General features: G+C 42.5%; 2 protein-coding genes across 4 annotated transcripts in view; one reads left to right on the top strand and one right to left on the bottom strand.

Moving 5' to 3' along the window:
* Positions 1-27,414, bottom strand: part of LOC147022832 (muscarinic acetylcholine receptor M1-like) — an 81,427-nt gene that overhangs the window by 33,053 nt on the left and 20,960 nt on the right. The window lies entirely within an intron of this gene.
* AVEN (apoptosis and caspase activation inhibitor) overlaps positions 1-27,414 on the top strand; it is a 105,733-nt gene that overhangs the window by 17,093 nt on the left and 61,226 nt on the right. For all 3 annotated transcript variants that reach the window (XM_085887715.1, XM_085887716.1, XM_085887717.1), the window contains exon 3: positions 2,931-3,117. In XM_085887715.1, the coding sequence (XP_085743841.1) occupies positions 2,931-3,117 (187 nt within the window). The remainder of the gene's footprint in view (positions 1-2,930; positions 3,118-27,414) is intronic.

The following is a 27,414-nucleotide window of genomic DNA, read 5'->3' on the forward strand; positions in this document are numbered from 1 at the left end:
GGATGAGATTTGTTACCTGCATAGTCCGTGAGCGTCAGTTGCGGCTGTATGGACATGTGGCTCGTTTTCCTGACGCTGATCCTGCTTACCAGATTCTCTCGGCGAGGGAGTCTCATGAGTGGAGGAGGCAAGTGGGCCGACCACGTGCCTCGTGGTTGCAGCAGGTTGACCATCATCTCAAGGAGATGGGGATGGGCCAGGCATCTGCCTGGGGGATGGCCAGACGGAGGCCCCTGGAGTACCGGCGGAAAGTGGACGCCGCGACGCGCTGTTCTGGCACATGCTCCCATACCTGACCTGACCTGAATTGCCAAAAACAACCATCAAGAGTTGAAAGCCATGCTGCTGTTTCACAATAACATAATTAGATGATGCATTCACAGGCATGTAAGAATCTGTGTTTAGCTCGCTATATGGCTATTTGACACCAGAAATTGGTGAACTGTTGGAACATGTATCGTTAAAACAATGCAAATTTATAAATAGCAATACCTCACTTAACGTTGCCCCATAGAATGCTGATTCATTATGGGTTTTTTTTTTCCTGGAGAATTTTTTTTTATACTAAAAACCCCAAAAATGAAGAAAATCCATCATACAGCCACTCATCGAGTAAACACACCCACCACCATTGTGTGTACTGCATGCACACACTCTGAGCCAATCAGCGCTGTTTACTCCGCCTTCATTTTGTAGCAGGTTGAGCCTCCTCCCACATTATTTCCCACCACTACCATGTTGGAGGAGTAGGAGTGATGGCAATTATTGGATTCGCTATATATGCTAGATATCCCTTATTGTCGGGTTTTCGGTGTGTGTGTGTCTGTGTCTGTGTCTGTGTCTGTGTCTGCAACGCGAGGCTCCACAGCACGAACCAGCGAACCAATTTCGATGAAACTTTGCCAACGTTTGCAATATGTGCTGGGAATGTGCGCATTTGAATTTCGTTGCCCAGCAACCACCCATTGCTGTGCAGCGGCCGAAAAACCGTGTACAGTATTTCAATACTTGTCCTTCAGTTTTGAATGGAGAGAAACGAGACCGGAATTAAACACTTCGAGATATTTAGAAAATTTTGCTTGAGCCGATTTTTGATTGAGGTTTTATTTTTCAAATGGTAGTCCTTCAAAAATCGGGTGTCTATTTACCGTCATTTTTTATGAGGAGTGCCAGTTGGCAAAATACGCAATAGGAAAAATCTTGCCAGGCAGAGGAACAATTGTATGTGAACCAATACGTCTTGGCAATGAATCTTCGTCGGTGGATCGGTCAGAATGAAAAGCATCGTATCCAGCGCTTCGATCCTAGCGAATCCCTCGTCGCCTACCGGCTTGTGCTTTTTTTGTTGTTTGTACATATTTTATGTTTTTGTTAATACTTGCTCATGTTATTATGAGAAAAATATTATTTTTATTTATAATATATTGTCGCGGCGCTGGCGACCAAGGTTAATCCCCCAACCCAAATTGTGGTGACGGGTGGTTAACACCGCCAACCCAGGCGCTTGAGCGGTCTTTTCCTTATTAATAGGAGGTGGACACGTTGATCCTCAGAGATTATCACGCACAGAGGAAGGGTGGGGCGCAATGGCGGTTCAATGGGGGCACAGAAATGGACGCACAGGGGGGTTTATACTCGAACCCCACGACAAATACATGGACAAAGCAACTTAAAATGAACACGGTATTTAATGACAATAGGAATATTTACAAGGGTAATTATAAATGGAATAATTATAAATATGGGAGGTAAATTAAACTCAAAGTCAAGGCGCCTCTACACACAGACTTAAATACAGACAAGGGGAAACAAAATAAAAGAAAATCCCTCCTTTCATTCTGGCACTTAGCTTGGCCCCGAGATGGCACTTGGCTTGGCACTTAGCTTTGTGGAACTTGGAATCAAGGCACTTGTATTTGTACATGTAGATGTGCGCAAAATGGTGCCAAGTCGCTCTCTCGTAGCGGGACAAACGTATTTCAGGCAATTTGTGAGCGGTGTTCAACACCAAGGCTCAGAGACCCTGTGCAGCTGCTTCGTGCGTCGATTGTCCTCACCGACCTGCTATTTGACATCCACGAGGGTCAGGGTCTGTTCCTCACGTCCAAACCCAACCGTCTTGCTTCACCACACGAGTCAAATCGCCTCAACACGAATACAAGAATCGTGCCGTCTTCTTCATGTGCCGAAGGAAAGCCAGCCGTAAAGCCCTGTTCTTACAGGCCATCTCCTAACTACGTTCTCTCTCGACATCTCCTATCTACGTGTGTTCCTCACTCCGCACTCAACCCCTCTTCACACTGACATCCTGCATGCGCTCTCCCAATCTCTCAACTCTGACTGACATCACACCGAATCCCTGTTTTCTCCTCCGGGGCGTGGCTTGCTCACACGAAACCCAGGAAGGTGGGGCCTCGACCTGCTCGGCACACCTGGCTCGCTTGTAAATGCGACTTAGGAATAGGTTACAGGGGGGCAATCACGTACTGGGGGAACTCATTCTTAATCCCTATCTAATTGACACTACACTACCCCCCATGTGGTGGCATGTAACACTTAAGCTCATAGTTTCCCTACTTAATTATATTGAGATGTCTCCTACATGTCCACAGACCAAACAACTCTATTCAATCCTAACTTCTCTATTTTATTCCTCCATCTACCCCCGCAACCGCAACAATATGTTTACCATCTGTATTATTAGCGCTATTATCGATACCCTAATGAAGCCCTCAGAAATGGCTTGTGTGTAAGAAATAACATTGTCAGGAATGCATCTACAAATCAACAGTGGTATGATGACCCCATTTAGTGCATTTTCCAGGATCGCTTACGGTACTGAGTGCTAAGCGAGGTATTATTATACCGGTAATTGGCCAAATTTTCCTTCTGTTTATTTTGATGCAGCTCTATTTATTTTTATTGTACAGAAAACTGAGGAGCAACATGAAGAAGAAGAAGAGGAAATAGAAAGACGGTTTTCAAGGCGTACACTAGTCAGTAATTGGCAACGATATGATGAAGAACCCCTAAATCTAGGGCTGGATGGAGTGGAGACGGAGGGAGCTGGAAGAGCATCATGTGCTACGGACTACCATCGTCTCCTGAGCTCGGCAGGTAGGTCATGTTCAGAAGGCTGTCTTTATATTTGTACACTTTATTATTAATAATCAGTACCGTTATTATTTGATCATTAATGGCAGCAGTTTTGCTGCTGAATTAATACTTTAGAAGCACTTAAAATGTTTTGACAATAATACGGTACACATTTATGAAGTGTGATAGCCTGGTGTTGGCGCAGTGGTTAGGGCAGCGGCTTGGGATCCAAGAGGTCCTGAGTTCAAGCCCCGTTGGGCCACTGAATTAATACACCAGGGGGTTGACTCAGCCTGTCATCCTTCCGAGGTCGGCGAAATGAGTACCAGTATACTGGGCCGGTGTATACCCCGGTTAAAATAGGTGTACCATATCTCTGTGTCGTAACATGCGACCAGGGTTGCGTCGGGAAGGGCATCCGGCATAAAACATGTGCCAAATCACTATGCGGATCATCCGTATGATCCGCTGTGGCGACCCCTAACGGGAGCAGCCGAAAGAAGAAGAAGAAGAAGAAGAAGATTTATGAAGTGTGATGACCAGTTCAATTTTGTGTGACTGACTTAATTGCAAAGTTTTTATTAAGATAATTTTCTGCTGGATGGAACTGAAGTGTATGGTAGGATGTGAGGCGATACAGCAGAAACACCAATCGAGTACTATATGATATTTGATGTTCAGTATATCGTGTGCTTGTGAAGTGGCCCTTTTTCTGTGTTGGCTTAATCTAAGTTATTATAATTATGTGAGCTTGCGGGAGAGCTCAGAGATGGTGCACTCACCTTTGAGCTGTTTTGTTTCAGTTCAATTCCTACTCCATCTCCACTGTCACCCTGATGTTTTTGCAGGCAGGGAATTTCATCAGAGTGCACTGTCTTTTGGCTGGACATTAAACTGGGTGCCCCATCTGCAAAGCATTTTCTGTTGGATGTTAAAGATCCCGTGACGTCTTTTGCATGAGTAATGAGGATGCCATTGGGTGCTGACCCCTTGGTCATGTTTCACATTCCTGCCCGAACCACCTGCGATGGAGTGGGTTACCTGTCCAGGTTTGGTTCTCAGCAAACAATGTTCACGACTTTTAGCGAGCACCCTGACCTTCTGTAAAAAGTATGGGATAGCTTAACATTCAAGATAATTTGTAAAAGGTTTGGAAAAAACCTAACAGCTTCCTAAATATCAGTTTAATATTTAATTGATATAAACTCTTGAAGAGAAATCAAATAAATGCTGCAGGTAAGACAAAAATATACACTGTGATCTCTTTATAAGGAACACTAGTTTCAAGAAATTTCATTAAAAGTCATTTTTCTTATCAAATTTATTTCATTATAACAAATGCATCGTGTCTTTTTTTTTTGTCATCGCACAAGGAGAGAGTTTTATTTACAATATAATACTATTCAGGATAATTGGGCAGAATGCCAGCACCATGATATTGAGCTTTCTATTTTGGGTTTGAGCCCTAACAAGGTTAAACCAAACAAACTGCTGTTCTGATGAAGTGCTGGTGGATGACATTCTATCTTTCAGCACGCTGTCTTTTTCAGATGTCAATGTGTCTGCTTTTAGGTTGTGATACAAAAGATACAATGATATCTGTTGCAAACAGTAGGTGATTGTTTGCTAGAACCCATGAAAAAATGAAATGGAATAAGATTAATCATCCACTCAAGAGGTCATCCACTCAAACTCTTGAAAGATGATCGATGATGAGATGCAAGAACTAATTGTTTTATTAAACAGACTTTGAATATTGGAATGTTCTTCCACAGACTGTGTTGGAGGCAGATACGACACAGACATTTAATATAAAGCTAGACAAACATTGGTGGGTACAGTGATTCAATCTTCCTTGGTTCCTTGTGCACGTTCATACCTCGTATAGAAATCAACTGTGATGGAGTGATCCAGAATTAAAAGCGCTCAGCCAAATTCATCGGTATGATGATCAGGCATTCTATAATATAAGTGAGGAAAGTGAATTCCTTTCCTGTAGTAATTCTCTGCAGACTGTAGTCAGATCCGTTACCGATCTGTTACGATCTGAGGTCGGAGTATTACTCTCATATACTATAGTTCTAACTGCAACATTTTTGCCTGAGAGATATCACCTACGTAGCTTGACGATGATGATGATGATTATGAAATGGTTTAGTCCATAGTAAAAATAGGTAAACTTGTACATTAATTTATTATTGTATCGATAAATCATCGGTATGATAATATCATAAGTGAAATAGCTTCTCCAAAGCTTGGAAATCTTCAGATTCTTGGACATGGATTCTCTTTCTGGAAGATATCATTTTCCAGTATTTAACATTCATTAGTGAATGCAGTTGGGACAGCAGCTTGTATGTAAAGCCCCTTCTGAAAAATGGCATATTCCAAAATGCTAATCCATCGCATGCCCATTACAAGGCGTTTGATCCAAAATCCAAATTCCTGGTGAATAAGAGATTTTAATTCCACCTTTAATACATACATACATACATACATACATACATACATACATACATACCATACGCCACGGCGTGTCGCTGCATTCACTTTTTGCCGGTACTCCAGCGGCCTCCATCTGGCCATCCCCCAGGCAGATGCCTGGCCCATCCCCATCTCTTAGGGATAGGACATGCCAGGCACCGGCCCGAAGGGACCGCCTCAGTTTGACCCGGGGAGACTGCCGTCCGGTGGACGACACCTCAGCACCACCTCGATGTACACTACAGTGTGTTTTGTGGAGTGAAATGTTATGTGGTGGCCAGAGTGCAAATCCTGCCAGCAACCTCCTCGGGAAGGTAACCCAACTGCAGAAGGATGTTCACTAGTCTACTTTATATCCACTATCTCCCTGAGGAGAATAAAGATTTTAAGTGTGGAGCATGACAGAGCTACATTTGAAGGATAAGATTGTAACGATGGATATCTCTATCTCTCTAATATGTGTCAATGTGTCTCCTCCACAACTCCAAAACCATGAAACCTAGCGGCTTGAAACTTTGCATACATATTAACCCTCTAGAGCCCCAGGGGTGTTTTTTTTGTTCACCCAGAACATTTTGTGGGCTCCAGAGGGTTAAGGGAACTCAGAGGGATTGCAGGAATGAAAATTGGGTGTTTGGGTTAATTTAAACACCCCTTTTGAAGAAAATTAATGGCCTTATTTAATTATCCTTCATCAAGGCATCATCCTTTGTTTTTTTTTTTTTTTTGTATACCTTGTCGAGGCTCGTATGAGAGGCAACACAACTCACAGCAAGGAGGGCATGAGGCAAGAGGGGCGGGAGTGGGAAGGACAAAACAGTGGGGAACAGAGACATTAGGAGTTCTGTGGAAGGGAGAGGGTTGGGGTGGGGACATGGGGTGTACAAGATGGACATTACAGGGACTTTCAGGAAGGATAGCCGGGAATTTGAAGTAGGTGGGCTTGGGGTAGATTAACGGGGGTATAAAAGATCGAGGATTTGGATGGGGGACGATAAGAGGTGGTGGTGTACAGCTGTTTTGAAGGCCTGGTGGGAAGAATGGGATTGACCAGAATGAGGGAGTTTATTCCAAAGGCAGGAAAAAAGAGGAATGAAAGGGTGAAGGTGAGCAGTGATTCGTGATTTTGGTAGTTTTACCAGAAAGGGGTTGTTGGTGGACCTTCAGCGCCCTGTGGAAATATGGTGGGGACAAATCGCAGACAGAGCAGGCTGGGGTGCCGAGACTGGAGAGGAGACGGTAGAATACAGAAAGACCACCGACCTGCCTGCAGTGAGAGAGTGAGAGGCCCAAAGACTTGGCATTAATCGCGGGAGATACCAGTAATCCAAAATGCCTTGGTTTCCACAGCGTGAAGCCGAGAAAGGTGAGACGCAGGAGCACCAGCCCAGAGGGGAGAGCAGTACTCCATCAGGCTGCAGACAAAAAAACCCCAAAAACAAAGGATGATGCCTTGATGAAGGATAATTAAATAAGGCCATTTGTATGTGGTCAGGAGCTCAGGTGGGCCGAGGAAGGACTTTGCACGATGGAGGATTCCCAGTCGGTGACTGGCTTTGGAGGCCAGGTTGGAAATGTGGCTTTCCCAGGAAAGATCATGGCAGATAGTGAGACCCAGAAGCTTGAAAGAAGGGACTTCTTCCAGAGGATTGTTGTGAAAGTAGATGGGGGGGGGGTTCCATATGGTCCTTTCAGAGAGACATAGTGAGAGTGAGATTTGTCAGGATTGAAAGACATGTTCCACGTATTGGATCAGTTTGTGATTTTACCCAGATCTGCAGAGAGCGAAGAAGCTTTTTGCCGATCTGAGGGATGACAGATGGTACGGCAGAGGGTGGAGTCATCAGCAAAGAGATAAAGGATTTTCCAGAGAGTCGGAGAGATCATTGATGAAAACCAGAAAAAGAACTGGGTCCAGAACGCTACCTTGAGGAACTCCAGCCTGGACAGGAAGAGGGGATGAAAGAACTGCATTTAGGGCCACACGTTTGCAGCGAAAGGAGAGGAAATCTGCGAGCCATGAGTGGAGATGGCCTTGGATACCTTAGGAAGAGAGTTTGGTGAGCAGGGCAGGGTGCCAGACCATGTCCAAAGCATGCGATATGTCTCCTCTCCCCTCACACGCGCAAAAGGGATATGGCTCTGATTTCATGTCTGGCATTGAGGACCTCCATCCATTGTTGGGAGAGCAGAAGCAGCATATCCAGGGTAGAGTGACCTGGTCTGAAACCAAATTTATGATTGGAAATCAAGCCATTGGAGAAGAGGAAGGATTTAATGTCTGAAGCGATGATGGATTCCATAACCTTGCTGATGATTTGGAGAAGGCTGATTGGTCTGTAGTTTTTTTTCTGTATTCCTGTTTTTGCACCTTTTTCTGCAGAGCAGTAATGCTTGCTGATTTCCAAGCAGATCGCAGATGACGTTGAGCAAATGAGAGGGTGAATAGAACTGAGAGAGAGTGAGCAAGAGCAGAGGAGCAGATTTTTAGGACACGTGGGCTGATGCCATCTGGGCCGGTTGCAGAATCTGAGTAGAGGTTTGACAGCAAGCTCTCCACTTTGTCGGAAGAAAAGGACACAGAGTACAGGGACAGTTGGGTGCAACTGGGTAAGGTGGGTAGAGAAAGTGATGGGTTTCTGACACAAGATGTTTAGGCATTCAGCCTTTTCACGTGCGGCATCAACAGTGCGGCCATTTGAGGTAAGATAGTATAGGGGATGGAGGGAGAACATACACCAGAAACAGATTTGATTAGACGCCACCAGTATTTGGATGGGGGAGAGAGGTTTGAGAGTTCAGACTTGAGCTTCGAAATATGTTGTTTTTTGGCTCTCCTAAGGATGGATACACAATTGTTCCGAGCTTTATGGAAGGAGCTGAGATTACCTTCAGGTGGATTTGCTTTCCATGAGGAAAAGGCATAGCTCTCATACGAGCCTCCACCAAGGTATACAAAAAAAAAAAAAAGGCAAGTTGTTTCAGGACAACTGCCTCACCACAAGCTTCAGTGAATCATGGGCGGGATGAAGGGTAGGACAACTAGTGACGAGGGGGGATAAATCTGTGCATGAGGGAGAGGAAGTTTCTTTGAAAAATTCCCAGGATGAGTTGATGTTGGAAAAAGTCGTGATGGGAGACCAGTCTAGAAGTTTGATGGCTGTTTGGAGACCCTGCCAGTTGACCGAAGTGAAATGACAGACTCAATGGCGCTGAGGTGGTTCTTTAGTAGCAGCCAGAGAGATGTTTACTTTGACAAGCACATGATCAGAAGAACCGATTGGAACGGTAGAAGAACAGCAGATATTTTCAGGGAAATTTGTCAAAATCAGACCCAGAAGAGATAGAGTACCATTGGTTGATATCCGGGTTGGGAAGTTGACCAATTGAGTTAGTCCCAATGAGTCGCAGAAGTCTTTTGCTGAAGTGCCATGACAGGTGAGAGGGGTACCTACACCTCGTCAACTGGCAGGATGACAATTGAAGTCACCATATATGAGGCAGAGAGAGTCCGATGAGAGGGTAGAAGTTGGTCCATGTTTTCGGATAATGAGGTGCAAATGGAGTCATCACTGTTTGGTGGACGGTACAGTACACATATAAACATGAGGTGGGATTGGAGGGGAAGCCATAGCCTGAGGTATTCCTGGGGTTGTGGCGGAGTGAGGGCAATGCATGGAATGAGGGATAGTCTTTGATGAAGAGAGCAACTCCTCCACCAGGACGAGGCTCAGGTCTCTCTGACCGGAGGAGGGAGTAACCAAGGAGAGATACTTGGGAGTCAGAGACGTCTTGAGGGAGGAAAGTTTCTGTTAGGCAGATTATGTCTGCTTTGTTTGTGGCAAACTGTATGGAAAGATCTGTAAGGTTTGAGCGAAGGCCCTGGATATTTGAGGTCCACACTGTTATTGAAGAGGGAGCGGAGGAGGCTTTTGGTGCAGGGGATGGGAGGGGAGGGGGTGAATGGTGGGAGGAGGATGAGTGGGGAGAGTTGAGGGAGAAAGGTGAGGGGGGAGTTTTTTTAGAGAGGTGAGAGGGAATCTTGGAGGGAGAAGTGTGTGATGGTTGCTTTGAGAGTGAGGGGTGAGAGGGCTGAGTTGGGACTGAAGTTGGAAAAAAAGAATGGTTGATTGAAAGCGAACATTCTTTGCAAACTGGGGTTTTTTAAAATTTCAAGGTCAGAAATGCGATTAAAGACATTTCTTGATGGATGCAATTAAGGCGAATGAAGAGAATGGAGAGAAGAAACGTTGTAACAGTTGGATTTTTTTTCGACAAGGTATGAGGGAAAGGTTGAATTGAGAGCAGTCTTGAAATAGAAGAAGAGTGGTGAATTATGAAACAGTAATGAGAACTACACGTGTGAAAGAGGAAGATGAAGCATTATAAGAGATTGTTTTTATTATTATTATTATTATTATTATTATTATTATCATCATTGTTATTATTTCTTTTTTTTGAGAGAGTTTTCATTTGATTAGGTAATGGATAGGTTGTAGAAAAAATTGAGGTTAATGGTGAATTTGGATTGCTAAACGCAGAGGGTGGAAACAGATAGTATGGGTACGGGAGAAGCACGTGGCTACGGGAGTTGTATAGTAAAAAGTGGATTAATTTATTTATTTATATTAAATAAGGATTGCATAATATTCGGAAAAGGGAAGGTTGAAGTAAAATCGTGGAGGTGTATGGTGAATTTGGAATGGTAAACGCAGAGTGAAGCTGATGGATCGATGAAAAGTATCAGGAAGAGGGTAGAGAGACACGTGGTTACAGGAAGTGTATCAATAGAAAGGATACAAGGAAAATTATTATTCTTTTAATGGATTTTTGAAGATTAGGTAAGATTCTGGAATGGAAGGTTGTAGGAAGAAATTGTGAAGGTAATGGTGAGAGTGGGTCAGCTTAAATAGAAGAAAGATGGTGTGCCAGCAGGAGGAAGAAGAAGAAGAAGAAGGATCAGGACTAATTAGTATGCAGGGAGAAAGGTCGTTTTTTTTTCTTTTAAATATAAGACAAGAAACATAGTGTTTAGTTGGGAGGGATGGGGCATTGGGAAAGTGGGGAAAATAGAAATTGAAGGTGATAGGGAGAGAATACAAATAAAAAAGATTGTACACCTCGAGGGGAAGGATGGGTAGGCCTGAAGGAACCCGTTTCGACAAGGTCGACGAAAACTCACAAAATAGCATGACTTTAGAAACAAAACCAAACTGGGCACACACAGTAACATGTAGGTGAGAAAATTAACAGTTGAAAAGGGACAAATAACGACCGGAAACTTAACTTTGAGAAAGTCGTCAGAGACGACTGAGAGAACCTGTCGTTGTTGCAAACCCAGAACCGGAAGTCCCAAAATTGTTGGAGCGAGTGTGTTCACTGGAAGTCCCCAAAAAAGTCCCAAATCAAAAAATTGTTAGCCTTCTGTCAGCTTGCTGGTGTCTTAATTCACCATTTTTCTTTCGGCCTGCTCAACAATGCCTTGACTTGGAACAGGCTGCAACGGTTTCTTCATGATAAAGTTTTCATTTCACTTTCCTCACTCATATTATCAAATCAAAAGCCTGATCATCATACATATGAATCGCTGTGTACATTGCAATGATTATAAATGCCTGGAGACGCCAGTGTTCATGGCTTTATTTCATTTCCGCACGTCATCACCTCAAAAATCTCTTCATCTCAACAGAATTTCAAAATAAATTTTTTTTATTTATTTTAGCAGCGGGTCTGACTGCTAAAAAAGTCTTCATTTGTCCAATTCGGACATTGCTTGGGTATTTCCGGGTGCATGGGTTTATATGACCGATCGGCGATCGCTGATCCCTTGCCAAGCCAGCCGTTCCTCATCAACCATTTCGTTAGAGTGCTTGCTTGAGTGCTTAACGCACTTGGTGAGCGCTCTATAATATACGCACTGTCACTGAATAAATTGATCGAATTGAATAAAGTTCAGGGCCCATTCGCCTGCATTTAGCCATGCGGTACCTCGGGTGGTGCATCAGGTGGTGGTTCACTCGCTGGTGCAATTTTATTTCACACCACGTTTCCCTTTTTTGTATGATATTCTTTCATTATAAGACCCGTCACTTTGGCATAGATAGAAACATATTAAAAAATTAACGTTTTATTTTTAAAAGTTTTTTTCAACCGGTTTGTTGGAGTGCTTAACATCTCCAGAGTAAGGAAGGCAAAATAAGTTAGAGGATTACAATTAGTTCAAGAGAGAATTGAAAAATGTTTTCATTGGCTATAAAATACAAAACAATCAATCCCCACACCATGGCAGGAAAGTTGAGAGGTGCACACACTCGCTTAAAGCTGTCCAGCCTGGATTCAAATCTCAACCCAGCTTTTCATAAACTTTCATCCTGTGCTTCACAGGCAGGGGGATTCATCAATGTTTGTGCCGTCTTTCGGATGGATGTTAAATTCCCTCGCGCCTCTCTCCTTCACCTCGTACTCTCTCTCCCACCCCGTCCCACCCCTCCTCTCTCTGTCCCACCCCTGTCCCACCCCTGTCCCACCCCTCTTCCTCTCTGTCCCACCCCTCCTCTCTCTCTGTCCCACCCCTGTCCCACTCCTCTTCCTCTCTGTCCCACCCCTCTTCCTATCTTTCCCACCCCTCTTCCTCTCTTTCCCACCCCTCTTCCTCTCTTTCCCACCCCTCTTCCTCTCTTTCCCACCCCTCTTCCTCTCTTTCCCACCCCTCTTGCTCTGTGTCCCACCCCTCTTGCTCTGTGTCCCACCCCTCTTGCTCTGTGTCCCACCCCTCTTGCTCTGTGTCCCACCCCTCTTGCTCTGTGTCCCACCCCTCTTGCTCTGTGTCCCACCCCTCTTGCTCTGTGTCCCACCCCTCTTGCTCTGTGTCCCACCCCTCTTGCTCTGTGTCCCACCCCTCTTGCTCTGTGTCCCAGCCCTCTCTCCCACTCTCCCACTCTCCCTCAATATTTCCGTTGGTGAAGCAGCCGTGCGTGTGTGCGTGTGTGTGTGTGCGCGTGTGTGCGTGCGTGCGTGCGCGCACAAAAATGGAGATTGGACAAGTGGTGTGGAATTGTATATAAATTAAAGAAAAGTCGATGCACACGCGCCCCTGCGCGCGCGCGCACGCACGCACACACGCACGCTCACACACACACACACACACACACACACACACACACACACACACACACACACACACACACACACACACACACACACACACACACACACACACACACACACACACACACACACACACACACACACACACACACACACACACACACACACACACACACACACACACACACTCACACACACTGTCTTGTGTGGAGCCAACCATTATTCAAAGAAAGATATTGGGATAGTTTCACATGATCATTTCTTGTGACCATCCCAACCATGTTTACATACTTTTTGGAGGAACATCCCTACATCCTTTTACATTTAAAAATAAATGTTTTTATTACTTGTATAGTTTTTGTCCTTTTCTCTCAATGGTGAAGAACCACTTAAAGTTTATCAAATCTGGATCTCAATCCAGATATTCACCAAAATGAAATCAATTGGTCCTTGTCCACAAAACAAACCAGTCCACAAAGTTTTGTCCGAATCCGTCCATATTTTTTTGACATATTGTGCAATTATATCGTTTTTGGTTCTTTCTCTCAATCGTGAAGAATCACTTATAAAATCGTAGTATCAGGATCTGGATCTTCACCAAAATAATCATTTCGTCCTTCTCGCACACCCAACCTGTCCACCAAGTTTCATCCAAATCCGTGCATTACTATTTGAGAAACCATGCGAAACTGACAGACAAATGGGATGGATCCTTCGTTATTGACATTATTAACATTAAATCCATCTTTTTCTTGGCCTGATGTTGGACTATGAGTTTGGTTTCTGACATGGCCAATCCAGCAAAGACATGCTGCTGCTACTCTCACAATGATGGATAGAGGCGCTGGATTGTAGACAATTGATAGGTGATGTCACTGGCATAGCTTGAGCATTTGACACAATCTGGCACACCCTGACTTGCTTACCAAAATCTGTCTGTGGTATCCACATCCAACTTATGTCAGGGCTTCCTGACTTCTTCTACACTATGAAGCATCTGGCTCTCAATGGGATACTCTCATCTGCTCTTCTTGCTGAGGGTGGAGTGCTCAGCACTGTCTTGGGCCCATCTTCATCAACAATTTTTATGATTCTCCAGAAAACCCTCATTTTTTTGCTGACACTTTAACCCACTCCTTCGCAACCCTCATCTTTCAGATAGGCAGTCGGCAGCCTCGTTCCCCTCCACAGAGCTTGATTGAATCGGGAGCTGGTCCAACACTTGGAATATGTCTTTCATCACTGAAATATCTCGCACACTCACTCTGACTCTCTGGAAGGACTGTCTGGCAAATGCTCCCATCTACTGTCTGGCGAATGCTCCCATTGATGAATTGTTTAAAGAAATTTAGGCTTCAACACTAGTGACAATTTCTCTTGACCAAACCACATAGTTGGCCTTCAAAGCCATCCTACAACTGGGCATCTTCTGTTGTGCAAAGTCTTTCACCCAAGACAATGTAAAGTCTTGACCAACATGGGACACCTGCCACTTTTACTAATCCTGTTTAGATCTCAGTCTATTACACAGTTAATGAGGATTTTGAATTGTAGCAAGGAAAAAACACATTACAATTAAAATGGAATGTCCTGCTTGGGTTTCAGTCCATGAAAGACGCAGAATAACCCAATGCTAAAAGCAGTCTCAGCTGCGATACCGATAACCACAGTTATCACTCGGAACAATGGTTTGAATTGATAATAATGTTCAATGAGGAATGTTGCTAAGCACTGTGGGATGTAAGGAGCATCTCAGGTATTAACCCTTTGTCAAATCAAAAGAGGGAGTTGGGATAGTAGTGAAGGTTGATGTGCATCCAACATATCCTCGAGAGCCCTGCTGTCTGTATGAGACAGAAAAACAGCTGGATGTCATCATTTAAGACACAAGTAATGCATCACACATCTCAGTGGATATTTCCTTGGCCTAACATAATTTCTACATAAATACCCTCAGGAAAGCTGTTACTGATCCTGGCTGCACATCTGAAACAAGGGAAGGGAAAGAAGATCTATACCCCCAGGAGCAGTTGCTGGAAGGGACACTCCCACCCATCCCAAGTGTTAACCCTCTTGATTTCTGAACACTGGCTGATGGGGCTGACACAGAGAGGAGTTTCTTCTAACCATCTCCAAACGGTCCAATGACTCATTGGACAGGCCAAACTTGGCAGAATTCGTTTTTTTTAATTTATGGCAATGCCTTGCAATCCAATTGCATGAGGCAAATGCTGAAGTGCTCCAGCACAAAGGCAGAGTAGCTGACCCACCAAGATAAGCTGAGGAACCTGATGCAGGAAGTTGCTTGGAACATGCATGGCAGCAGAGTGACTCCCGACCCCCATCATCCTAGTAGAGTTTTGGTTTATTTTCCTTTCTTATTCAAATTCTTCTCATTATCATCTTCATTCTGCGTTGAAGTTCCTTGTAAGGGAACATGTGTTTGTTTTTTTTTTAAATTACGGTTCTCATTTGCAATAACATATTGGGCCGTATAAAATAATATCGGTTGATCGTCCAGATGTTTTTAAAAAGGAAGGAGGCCCTTTTTATTTGTTGCTTGTTTTTTTGTTTTTTTTTTCAAAATTGCCGCTGGCTTTTAGATTCAAGATGGCCACCAAATATTAGTTCAAATTGGCCACTGACAAATTGGCCACTGACATTTTCATTCAAGGACCCTTAATGTTTCATGTGCAGAAACAATGAAAAATAAATAAATTGTGTCAGACATGTCAGTTTTCTACCCCCAAAGAAATATCATGACGTGCGTCATATACCCGACATGCCACCACACCAACACAGTCACAAGGCCGATTAAAAATACAATCCACAGTTCAAAACAAATATATTTAAATGTACACTACCAGTCAAAAGTTTTAGAACACCCCCATTTTTCCAGTTTTTACTGAAATTTAAGCAGTTTAATGTTTCAATGTACTCTGAAATTAAAGCAAAGAACAAATAAACAATTGCAGATTAAAAAAAAGAAATCATGGAATCGTTTCGTTGAACAAAATTTAATCAAAAATTTTGACTCATCAAAGTCGCCCCATTTTGCAGATATAACAGCCGAACTTACTCGTGGCATTCTACAATGCAAATCGAATATTGTTCGGAAAGTTATTCCCAACACTGTTGCAGAAGTTCCCACAAATGTGTTGCACTTGTAGGTTGCTTTGCTTTCACCCTTCTGTCCAGTTCATCCCAAACCAGCTCGATGGGGTTTAAGTCTGGAGACTGTGCTGGCCATTCCATGATTTGAAGCCTACCGTCTTCTTATTTTCTTCTGAGGTAGTTCTGACATAGCCTGGAGGTATGTTTTGGGTCGTTGTCTTGCTGTAGGATGAACCCCTGACCAACTAGGCATAGACCAGAGGGTATTGCATGGCACAGCAAAAGAGCCCCAGATCATCACACTTCCTCCTCCATGTTTGACAGTTGGTGTCACATACTGAGGAACCATCCTTTCGTCGACTTGACGGCGTACAAAAACCCTGCGTGATGAACCGAAGATTTCAAATTTTGATGCATCGGTCCATAAGACCTTCTTCTAGTTTTCAGTAGTCCACTGGTGGTGCTTCATAACCCAGGCAATCCCCTTTTTCTTATTTTGCCATCTTAGCAATGGCTTTCTTACTGCTACTCGACCTGTCAAACCTGAAGCTCAAAGTCTTCTCTTCACAATTGAAACTGAGACTTCCTTACTTCTAGCTGTGTTAAGCTGTGCTTGAAGCTGCTGTCCTGTGAGCCGCCTATCACGCAAGCTCTTGACTCTCAGAAACTTGTCTTCTGATTGTGTTGTGGCTTTGGGTCTGCCAGACCTCTTCCTGTCAGAGTTTCCTCCAGTTTCCAAGTGCCTTTTGATGGTGTAGGAAACTGTACTCACCGACACCTTGGCTTGCTTTGCAATTTCCCCAAAGGAAAGACCTACACTTTTAAGGGTTATAATGGTCTGTCTGTCTTCCTTTGTTTGTTGTCTTTTTCTCACCATTATGAGCACAATATACTACTTCATGCAGTGTAATATTGTCCAAATAATGCTTCAGAGGGTGTAGCAACACAATATGTTCCAACACTGCTTTTATACAGACAGAGGGTTTGTTACTAATCAACAAAAGTTGTTACACCTGTAGGAATTGTTTGCATCAACTTTCAAGGCTTAATTTACTTCCATTGCTGCAGAACAACTGCAGTTGCTAACCCATTACTTGTTCCCTGAAACGGGCCTTTTTAACAACTCTGAAATTTACATTATTTTTCAGTTTTTGGTAACCTAAACTTTGCTTTTTTTTTTTTAATCTCTGGCAGTTTACCGCTTAGCTTTGTACCATTTCAGGTTATTCACTGGACTTCAACTACTTAAATTTCAGTGAAAACTGGAAAAATGTGGGTGTTCTAAAACTTTTGACCAGTAGTGTATGGCAAGACACAAAAAACTACACACTTCATGCATATTCAAATTATTTGCTATGCCATCTTTCTATATTGATCGACACTAAACATTTATTTAAATATACATATCTACATGTGTGGGATGCAGACTCACCAGTGCTGTTTGGTCTTGCTCCTGTATGGCCTCTCCCTGGTCCAACTCCCCACAAGCGAAATTGAAGAAAACGTCACACAGTGAGCGTTGCCCATCAAGAATTGTTCTAGCACATCATGGCTTCAGAATTTTAGTTCCCATCTGAATTTGCGAGCACATGAAAACTATCTTTACAAATGAAAAGTGTCACAGAAGTGGGAAACGGCATGACAATGGAAAGTGCAGTGAGCGGAAAGTGGCAGCACAGCACTCAGCACTGCGGCTCGGTTATAAAAATAAATGATCAATTCAGAGAATGGCGCAAGTTCCTCACGAAGATATGGATTTTCTTTCAGGATGTTTGACAAAATAACAAATAACAAAAAAATGAGGCAGCTTCAAAAAAGGAAGCAGGCGGGGACGATCAACTGGTGTTTCTTAAAATTTTATTTGGCCTTATACAGATTTTAAAGTCACATTGTTTTATGATATTTGTGAAAACTTGGGGTTTGTGCGTATTTGTGCATCTGCACATATTTTTAGTTTGTGATTTAATAATATTGTTATGTTTTTGGGGAAGATAGAGAAATTTCATAGCAAGAGTAGGATTGTATAGAGTAGTATGGTCCGTGGATGAGCAGGAGACATCTCAATGTAATTTAAGTCGGGAAACCGTCAGCTTAAGGTTGTTATGTGTCACCATACGGAGGGCGGTGCTGTGTTAATTAGGCAGGGATTAAGGCTTATTTCTCCCGGTATGTGATTGAACCCTGTGACCTTTTCCTATGTTTTCATATTAAAAAAATCCAGAAATAAAAGAACCACACTTTCAACAACAATAACAACAAGACCCGAACATTTCCGAGCAGGCAAGAAACCCCGCCTTCTCGGCTTCATGCCAACAAACCACGCACCGAGACTTTTGATTGGTCGGTGTGACGTGAGAGGAAGGGGTCATGATGAGAGAGGAGATAGTTGGTGTGAAGAACGCGGTTGAGACAGAGGAACTCGTTTTTGCTCGCCTCTCGGTGACGACGAAATATAGCAGCGCGATTCTTGTTGTTCATGCTAATATGATTTTGCCCGCGTGCTGGAGCAAGATGCTAGCCATCGTCTGTTTGGCTGAGTCTTGAAGTTGTACGTTTCTGAGAGGAGAGAAGAAGAGAAGAAGAGAAGAAGAGCACGCCTCATGACCTTATCTCGTGGCCTCAAAATTGTCCCGTCATATGGTCAAGGAGAAACGTGGCGACCATTTACAGCGAGCGGCCCTGGTAGAGTGGCTTGGCACCATTTTGAGTGTGGTTCCCCGCACATGATGATGCGGTTCGATCCCCAAGCTCCTCAAAGATCATCTCTGGACACCCAGCTCAGTGCCAGAATAAAGTAAGGGATTTTATTTTATTATATCATTCCCCTTGTCTGTGTGGAGACGTCTCAAAATTTGCTCTAATTTACCTCATGTTTTACATTACCTCATGTTTTGATTTATTTTTATTATTGTGCTTTGACTTATTTCTCTTATAAATATTTGATTCATGTTCATTACACACTTGTTTATTAAAGATTGCTTGTGTGTGTCTATTCGTTGTGGGTTTGAGTATAAACCCGTGTGCCTTCGTCTGCTGCGTGTCCTTGCCGCCCTCCACCCCGCGCGTGCCATAATCTTCAAGGAACTTGGCTGTTCGCCTCCAAGGGAGAACTGTTCGGCTATCCGTACAGGTCAGTCTTAACCGGCATGGGCACGACAATATATTTTCTGTCCTCCTTCCTTTCTTTCCTCTTCTTCTGCTTCTTCGTGACATTTTAAGTGTTCACTTCCAACTTTTTGACCCAGTGATCTTCCTAAAATCTCCCTATATATAGCGAGTAGCCCTCAAGTCGAGTCCTGACAAGTTGTCTCGCTCTCCTTGTATCCTGAATCTGGCAAAGTCGTAATTTTCATCCAGTGACACCTGTAATTCATTAAATTATATTTTTTTTTCATGATACAGATATGCACTAAACTCGAATTAAGACCTGTACAGTCACTTCTCTGGTGACTCGATCCAAGGAAACCCATGCAGAGTAGGATTATTTATTTGCTATTGAATGGGACATTAAGACATAGTCATTGTTTCTCCTTTGGATTGTCTGCTCACAGGCAGTTCCCTGTTAAGCAATCCCTCCGCACTCACAAACCACAAATGTTTACTTCGGTATCGTGACTTTGAGGAAGTGTTGTAGAGTGTATCATTTTTTAGTAAATGTGTAAATATGGTATATGTTTAAGATGTTATTAAAACCCTAAAACAGGACAGATATTAGTCTCGCTTTTTGATTATAATTATTAGACATAATCGCAATTTATATAATAGCAGAGGAAAAGTGCATTGTCTTTGTAATAAACAATGTTCTATCTCGTCTCAGCTTATTCTAATGATTCTATCAAGTGTATTGTTATATTTCCACATTTTTTATGTGTAACACTTGGTGCTAAAACATCTCCATTCTCTTTCCATTGTTGTTCTTTTGTTTGATGGCTAAGTGTGTCCATCTTATCGTTTTCTTCCTTGTAAGGTGGAACCACATACCCTTCCATGAAAACCGTGCCATTCCTCGACACAAATTAAATAAATACAATAAATAAACCTCGCATTTGAGGTCCTGATCATGACCATTTTTGGATCTGTGATGTTTCAGCTGTAGGCCCAGTTTGTTATCGCAAATGTGTATTTTTAGCTTTGCTAAACATATGTAGACCTACTGCTTATTGTTGCCATTGTAAGCTACAGATGGCATGTATCTGGTACTGCGCTGTCTCTCATCACTGGACAATCTCTGATCCATTTCAGTTTCTCAAGTTAGGGTGGTGAGAGGCAAGTGAAGCCATATTGTTAGCCATTTAAACTTTCCTTCGGTACATTATGACAGTTTAATTTATCTTACACCTCCGGAAGTTTCCCAGGCCCAAATGCCATGAAATGTCTCGTGCTATGAACCACCCTGAGATTTGTTGAAGGTCTTTTTCACCCGTCGGTATAGCTTTGGCACTGACTTGTTTGTGTCATTCATGAGATTATCTGGGTTGTGAATTGTCAGCTTTTCACATATACATATACATTAGAAACAGTTACAAGCTTTCAATGTGCTGCAACGAAATAGCATTCATTTTGGGTTCTTTAGTTGTGCCAGATAAATTGTGTTTCACTCTAATTTTACATTATGAATGCAAATAGGATTTTCAATTGAATGGCTTCTGTACCGTTAAAGCTTTTGTTATTGTAATTAATCATTCAAATGGGCCTAGAAGGTAAAGGCAGTTTGTTTGAAGAGGATGTCATTGGGGTTCGGTAAAAATGTAAAACTCATCTCGATCTTTCTGGATTGTCATCTCTTATACTTACACAATCTATTTTCTATTGGTGGTTCCTTTGTTCCGTCCTTGTGTTCTCACCATAATGACACATCTTGGAAGCGTCAAATTGAATTGCTTTCTTTTCTTTCAAGTGTGCGGTTTTTGTAGATTTAATTTTATTTTTGGCAACGTAAACAGGACAACTCTGTGCTTCCGAGATCTGCTCCAGTTTCCTGATTCACAGGGGAGATTTATTTTGCAAATGCTTATTTATGGCAATTCTAATTCCATAGTATTTTGGACAGGCATAACAGTTTGGCAGTTATGACTTCATCATGAAATCGTTAAATTATTGTGAATCGGGAGACATGATTAATTGTTAGACATGAAGAAACAGAAGAGAAAAATGGGCTTACTACTGATATGGTTTTAAATAGTTGTTTATAGATATGATGATTTCACAATTGATCTAAATGTAACGCAGTACAACAAACTGTAAGATACCAGTCGACCTTTGCTTTAGTTATATGATATGATATCTATTTCTTCTCTTGAAAGTCATTATTGCAATTTTAATAGTGTTGATATACACTATCTGAATCGATCTGGTTATGGAATGGGTTCCAGTTATTGGTTGCTCTGTGACCATATTCTCTGCTCGGGGAGGCCGTCTTTGGAATCTGAGATTATCCATATTGGAATGCTCTTGTTTAACAATTTTTGTTAATTGTTGATGTTATGTTTTTCCACATGTCGCTGTGTGCCTTTGCGTGCATTTTTGTGCTGGGTTTAGACCCAAACAATGTGTTGCAACAAACTTGAATGAGGCCCAGTGGAACACACGGCCCTTGTCCAGGCTGTATACACTCGCGGGCCTCATTTGGGTCTGCTGTTATGTATCATCCCCTTCCTCTTTTCTTCATTTATTCCCCTGCTTTTGTGGCCTTGTTGCCCCCACTGTCAGTGTGTCTTCCACACTCCCCCTGTCACGTCGCTCATGCATGAGCTTCAATTTTGTATGGAAAAAAAAACAAAACCACTCATGAGTGAGTTTAAGATGGTGATGGAAGTTTTTTTTCACCTAGACAACTGTATCTTATTAATCTGTGCACACAAAGCGAAAAGCTGGGTTAAGCAATAAGTTCACGTCTGTCTGTCCATCCACAAACGTTTGCTAATGATTGAGGAACAACTTGATTTCAGTTGAATGTTTTATTTTGAACATGAATCAGAAAATGAACCTGTAGTTTAACAGTGCTTTGGCTCTGAATTGGTCCCGATTGCACATGCGCAGAGAGGAATGAGAATTTTTTGAGTCGGTCTGTCTCTGCCTGTCTGGCAGTCAAACAAAATAGAAAATCATTCCAAACAGGAAACTTACTGTTTTTAAGGACGTTATAAAAGAACAAACAATAGACATGAAGAACTAATGTAATGTGTTGAATCGGGTGGTGTAAAAGACGCTGCGTTAGCGGTGGTAAACTTCCGGGATTAAAAAAAATATATATATTTTTAAATACGACCTTTAAAATCATAATTTAAAAAAAATTTATTTATATGGTACTTGACCACGACAACACAAATAGCCTTCTTGCCACCTCCAAAAAACTCCAGTTTTGCAGTACTTGGACATGTTAAATAAGGTGGTATATAAGACTGCATCAACAGCAGGAAACTTGCAGAATTTTTTTTTTTAATTTGACCTTTAAAATCATTACTTTATTTCAATTTATTTATATACTTAAACACTGTACATGTATATCAAGGTGTTCTATGAACTCTAATTTTGTGGTTTTTGATGTTCTTTTCATTTTTAAACTTTTAACAATAACTTGGAGATTCATGGTTTGGATAGACCAAACAGCTGCTTTTTGTCATTCATTCCCATTGATTATCCGATGACCGTTTCTTCTTCAATGAAGTGCCATCTCCACCACCTTCTACAGCTACCCTCTCCTATAATCTTCCCCCATTCCATCTGCCAATAGCTCTGATACTTTACACACTGGCTTCTTTTGTGTGATTTTTCTATTACTTACATTTGTTGTGAAAGCATCGATTATTATTATTTTTTATTTTATTGATGGAATGTCTGATTGGAGATCTTCATATTATGCTCTTATTTTGTATTGAAATGTTGAGCAGAGCTTGTATTTCCCATTGACTTTCTCTTTTAAACTTTGATAAACGGCACATTTGAAGGACATTTTTTTCCCCTTTGCTAGTTTTCAGTCACGAGCTCACCTCGGCATTGGAAAGGCATATTTGCAGGGCTGATGTTTGTAATGAGCTGATGGCTCCATGTGTGCAATTGAGTTGTTTCAATAGTTCAAAGAACGTATAATTAGATTGTGCTCTCGTGTCGAGGATGCTTAAAATACGTTTGAACTTGGGTACATTATTCACTTGAAAACCTTTTAAAGGTGTTTCATTTGCTTCTCTTGTTTTCAAGAACAAAGGCAAGTGAAAGCTGAGCTTTCAGTTTACACACACACACACACACACACACACACACACACACACACACACACACACACACACACACACACACACACACACACACACACACACACACACACACACACACACACACACACACACACACCCTCTCCCGTTGACACACCCACATACCCATCTTGCATGTATACAAAAAAATGAAGCACCTTCAAAATTAGCCTTGAGTGTGCCAATATTTTTTCAACGTTTTTGTCCTGCACTGACCCGCGTTGGCTTACCGAAAGAAAATTGTCCACTTCACTGTATTTGATGAGTTGACCGAGCGCTTGGCGAGGTGGGATTGATTGATAGCTGCTACGGTAGTAAAGAGATGGATTTGTCATGGTTCATCAGGTTACGGGTCATAACAAAGCGGCCGGCATTGCATTCATATAACAGTGCCACCTCTGCCTGTCATTATTATGCTAATGACACTTGGTTTCACGGCTGTGATTTTGATTGCTCGGTTTAAATGGTGGTTTAATCACTCGCTGAGGGGTTGGCGAGGTAATCGTGGAAGCCTGACTGAAAGGGCAGGTGAGCAATTTGATCGACTCGGGAGGGTATGAAGGTTGAAAATCTGCATGTCTTTGTTTGAACAATGCAAACCGTGTGAAATAATTAGGATTTCGTTAAACTAACACTTTTTTGACACTTGCATTGTCATTTGGTTTATGAACCTTCACACGTGATCAGACTGCGGATGTGTATTTAATTTGGAATGGCTTTTGTTGTTGTTTACCTGCTCTGCATAATCTTTTGCCAATATTATGTGCAAAACTGCCAGCATATTTGATGAATGCCTTGTTTCTGATTGAAAATAGTTGTTTTGAGTGTGTAAACACGTCCATCCTTTTGTCTTACCATTTTCATGTTGTCGGGTTTTTGTCAAATCTTGACTCTAGCCGATTTGTGTGACTTTTCCGTGTCACTACAAAACATTTGTTGAAGGTTGTGTAGTGCTGTGAGACATGTACAGAGGAACGACTTTGAAAAGGCATATCCTTGTAGCGCAAGTAAAATGGAAGTCATCGATTGATTTCAGTACTCTGTCTATAATTTTTGTATGTGTTGAATATGAAAAAGAGCATCCCTTAAACTGTTGGCATTTTATGTTTTGTTGGTGCTGGTGTTGCAAGCACCATCCACAACACCATTTTCAGCCCCCATCATATCACAATGAATAAGCCAGCCTCAATTGGATCTGCAAAGTTATCTTTTGTCAAAAAACCGAAATGGTTCGAGGTTTTATCAAATTTTTACTCGGCATATTATTGCATGGAGACTCGATCTTCCTATTGGCAACCGTCTAAAAGTCTGCAAGCCCTGCAGGACAATGTGTCATGTGCCCAGGGTGCCATGCACCCTTTCTGTCGGCCTCTGTGTGGCTGAACACGTTTCAAAATAACAGGTGTTTGCGATAACTGCAGCTGCTTACGAACTAAATAGCAGAAATATACCATAGATGTGCAAATTGACTTTGCCTGTTTTTTAACATTACCTAAAAACTTTTGCCTGAACTAGTCAATTGGGACTGGTGTTTGAAGAAAAGAAAAACATTACGGTAATTAGAATGGCAAGCGGTCGAGGGCAAACCTCCGCCAGGCCGCACAGTTTACGTTTTGTATCCCACTGATAGGCTGGATCTGCATCTGCATCTGGACCTGAACCAACATCCAATTGGCTTGTTCTCGTCATCTACCCAACTCATCCACCAAGTTTCGTCTGAATCCGTCTGCAACGTTTTGAGATATCGTGCTAGACATCATTTTAGCCCCATCACCCAATGGTGAAGAATCGTTAAAAACATTCTCAGATACTGATGCAGATCTGCACCAAAATCGAATCATTTATTCCTGATCATGCACCCAACCTGTCCCCCAAGTTTCATTCAACATCCATCCACAACTTTTTGAGACATCCTGCTCACAGTCTACCTTTTGGCGGCAGAGGTAATTACAGTCGCCCATTGGAAATGCAAACTTTATGAAACGAAGCATATGACGGGACAACTTGCATTCCGCTTTAAGTACATGATGGGGCTTGGTTGGGGTACGCCCAATTGCTTTCCTGCCACTGACATTTCCTCATTTGACACCTTTTTCATAGTATACATTCTCATTCGTTCCCATGAGAAATGCGTACAAGATTTTTGTAAGAGGAACAATATTATCTTTATCATTATTTTAACAATTTATTTAATTGATAAACGTATACATTGACTTTATTTTCATGAAATAATTGTTTATCGCACAATGTAATATTTCATTTCAGAAAATATAGAACATGCAAATGAAACGGTTACCCATTGCACCCTCCAGCAGGTGTATTGGGCTTACATGATGCCGTTGGACAAGTTGTGGACTGTGGCTCAGAAGTATAATTGTTTCTGAATTGTTCATGATTATTTCCTCAATTTGAAATGACATTTTCACAGCGTTAAATGATAGCCTGGTTACTGCCCTTTAATTCATGTTGATGTGCTATTTATATTTATCAAAGGAGGATGGTGAAACTGCAAACTAAGGTCACAGATTGTATCTCGGCAAGGACCTTGTTTCAAAATGTGTCGTACCCACACTAAATTTCCGTTGGGTGGGAGAAGGAGTGATGATTATCTCCACTAGTTCCATCGACACGCGCATATAATGTAATTTTGTTGAATGGCGAAATTGTGACTTCTGCTCGGTTGCACACTTTTATTTCCTTTACTCGCTGATAGAATATGTGTGGTGCTGCTTACATCTGTTAAAGTTAGTGCTCATTCCAAATTACTCTGAAAAGAGAGTGGCGGGCTTTCTTCTACCAAACTTAGAGCCTGGTAAGTCTGCAGTTTGAACCCGGACCGAGTCATACCAAAGACTTTAAAAATGGAACGTGCTGCTTCCTTGCTTGATTGACACTGAGCATTTATGGAAGGACAAAGCATTGAGAAACAACCATGGGTTGGTGACCAATGCACCGAGGCTTGAGGGGCCTAATGGCTCTGACTGCATTGAAGTTCCTTGCAAGATAACTCGTATTAAACCACTGCACTCCTCGTGGGAATGGTTCGTCTGTGATTGGTATACTTGGTAGAGAATTTTGTATGTTGATGCGGTGAAAATGGAGTGGCAATCTACAGTATGTCTAAGTCGGGTTGCTGTGCCTTTCGGCATGGAAGTGAATGTGTTGCGATTCCCAGAATAATGCTGCTCTTGTAGTTATTGATGGTAACAAATTATTGGGCTGTGAGGAGTTGTTTGAGTATAAGAGGGTGAGTTGACACACTACATTCTTTACATAGTACACACTGCAGGCGTGGATTGCTCGTGTGACTTGCCATAAATATTTAATATCATGGTGATCCAATTACCATCGTAAGCATGCAGCTCTGTCCTGCTCTGATGCAGCTGCAGCCTCTGAAGTGTTGTTTCAGATGCTCCCATGCAGGCAAATGGTGAATATTACATCATACTCATTATGTGGCCTTTTAAATGATTGGGAATGTCTATAGCAGAGAGGAGGTGAGCTATTCATTGCTTAAGGCATGTCTATATTGCTCCATTTGGCAATGCAGAACCAGGCATTTGTGGAGGAAATTGAACATCACAACAGTAGAAATATCGGGATTCAGGCTGTTTGTTTTGTGTTTGATATTTGAAGATACTAGTTTAAGCAGCAAGGTCGACCGAGTTCAAGCAGCATGGCCTGCTGATTTGTTGGGGCAGCAAGGTCTGCCGATTTATGGGGGAAGCACGGTCCAACAAGTTCAAGCGGCATGACCTGCTGATTTGTGGTGGCGGCACGATCTGCCGAGTTCAAGCGGCATGGCCTGCTGATCGATTTGTGGGGGCGGCATGGCCTGCCGATTTATGGTGGCAGCATGGTCTACCAAGTTCAAGCGGCATGGTCTGCTGATTTGTGGGGGTGGCATGGTCTGCCGAGTTCAAACAGCATGGCCTGCTAATTTGTGGGAGCCAGCACGGTCTGCCAAGTTCAAGCGGCATGGCCTGCCAATCGATTTATGGGGGCCTCATGGCCTGCCGATTTATGTGGGCGGCACAGTCTATCAAGTCCAAGCAGCATGGCCTGCCAATCGATTTATGGGGGCAGCATGGTCTGCCAAGTTCAAGCAGCTTGGTCTGCCGATCGATTTATGGGGGCAGCATTGTCTGCTGATTTATGGAGGCGGCACAGTCTACCAAGTTCAAGCGGCTTGTCTGCTGATTTGTGGGGGTGGCACGGTCTGCCGAGTTCAAACAGCATGGCCTGCTAATTTGTGGGAGCAGCACGGTCTGCTAAGTTCAAGCGGCATGGCCTGCCAATCGATTTATGGGGGCTGCATGGCCTGCTGATTTATGTGGGCGGCACAGTCTATCAAGTTCAAGCG

The sequence above is a fragment of the Eptatretus burgeri genome, chromosome 7 (assembly GCF_056783735.1).
Source record: "Eptatretus burgeri isolate ZD-2024b chromosome 7, Ebu_testis_v1, whole genome shotgun sequence".
Taxonomy (NCBI): domain Eukaryota; kingdom Metazoa; phylum Chordata; class Myxini; order Myxiniformes; family Myxinidae; genus Eptatretus; species Eptatretus burgeri.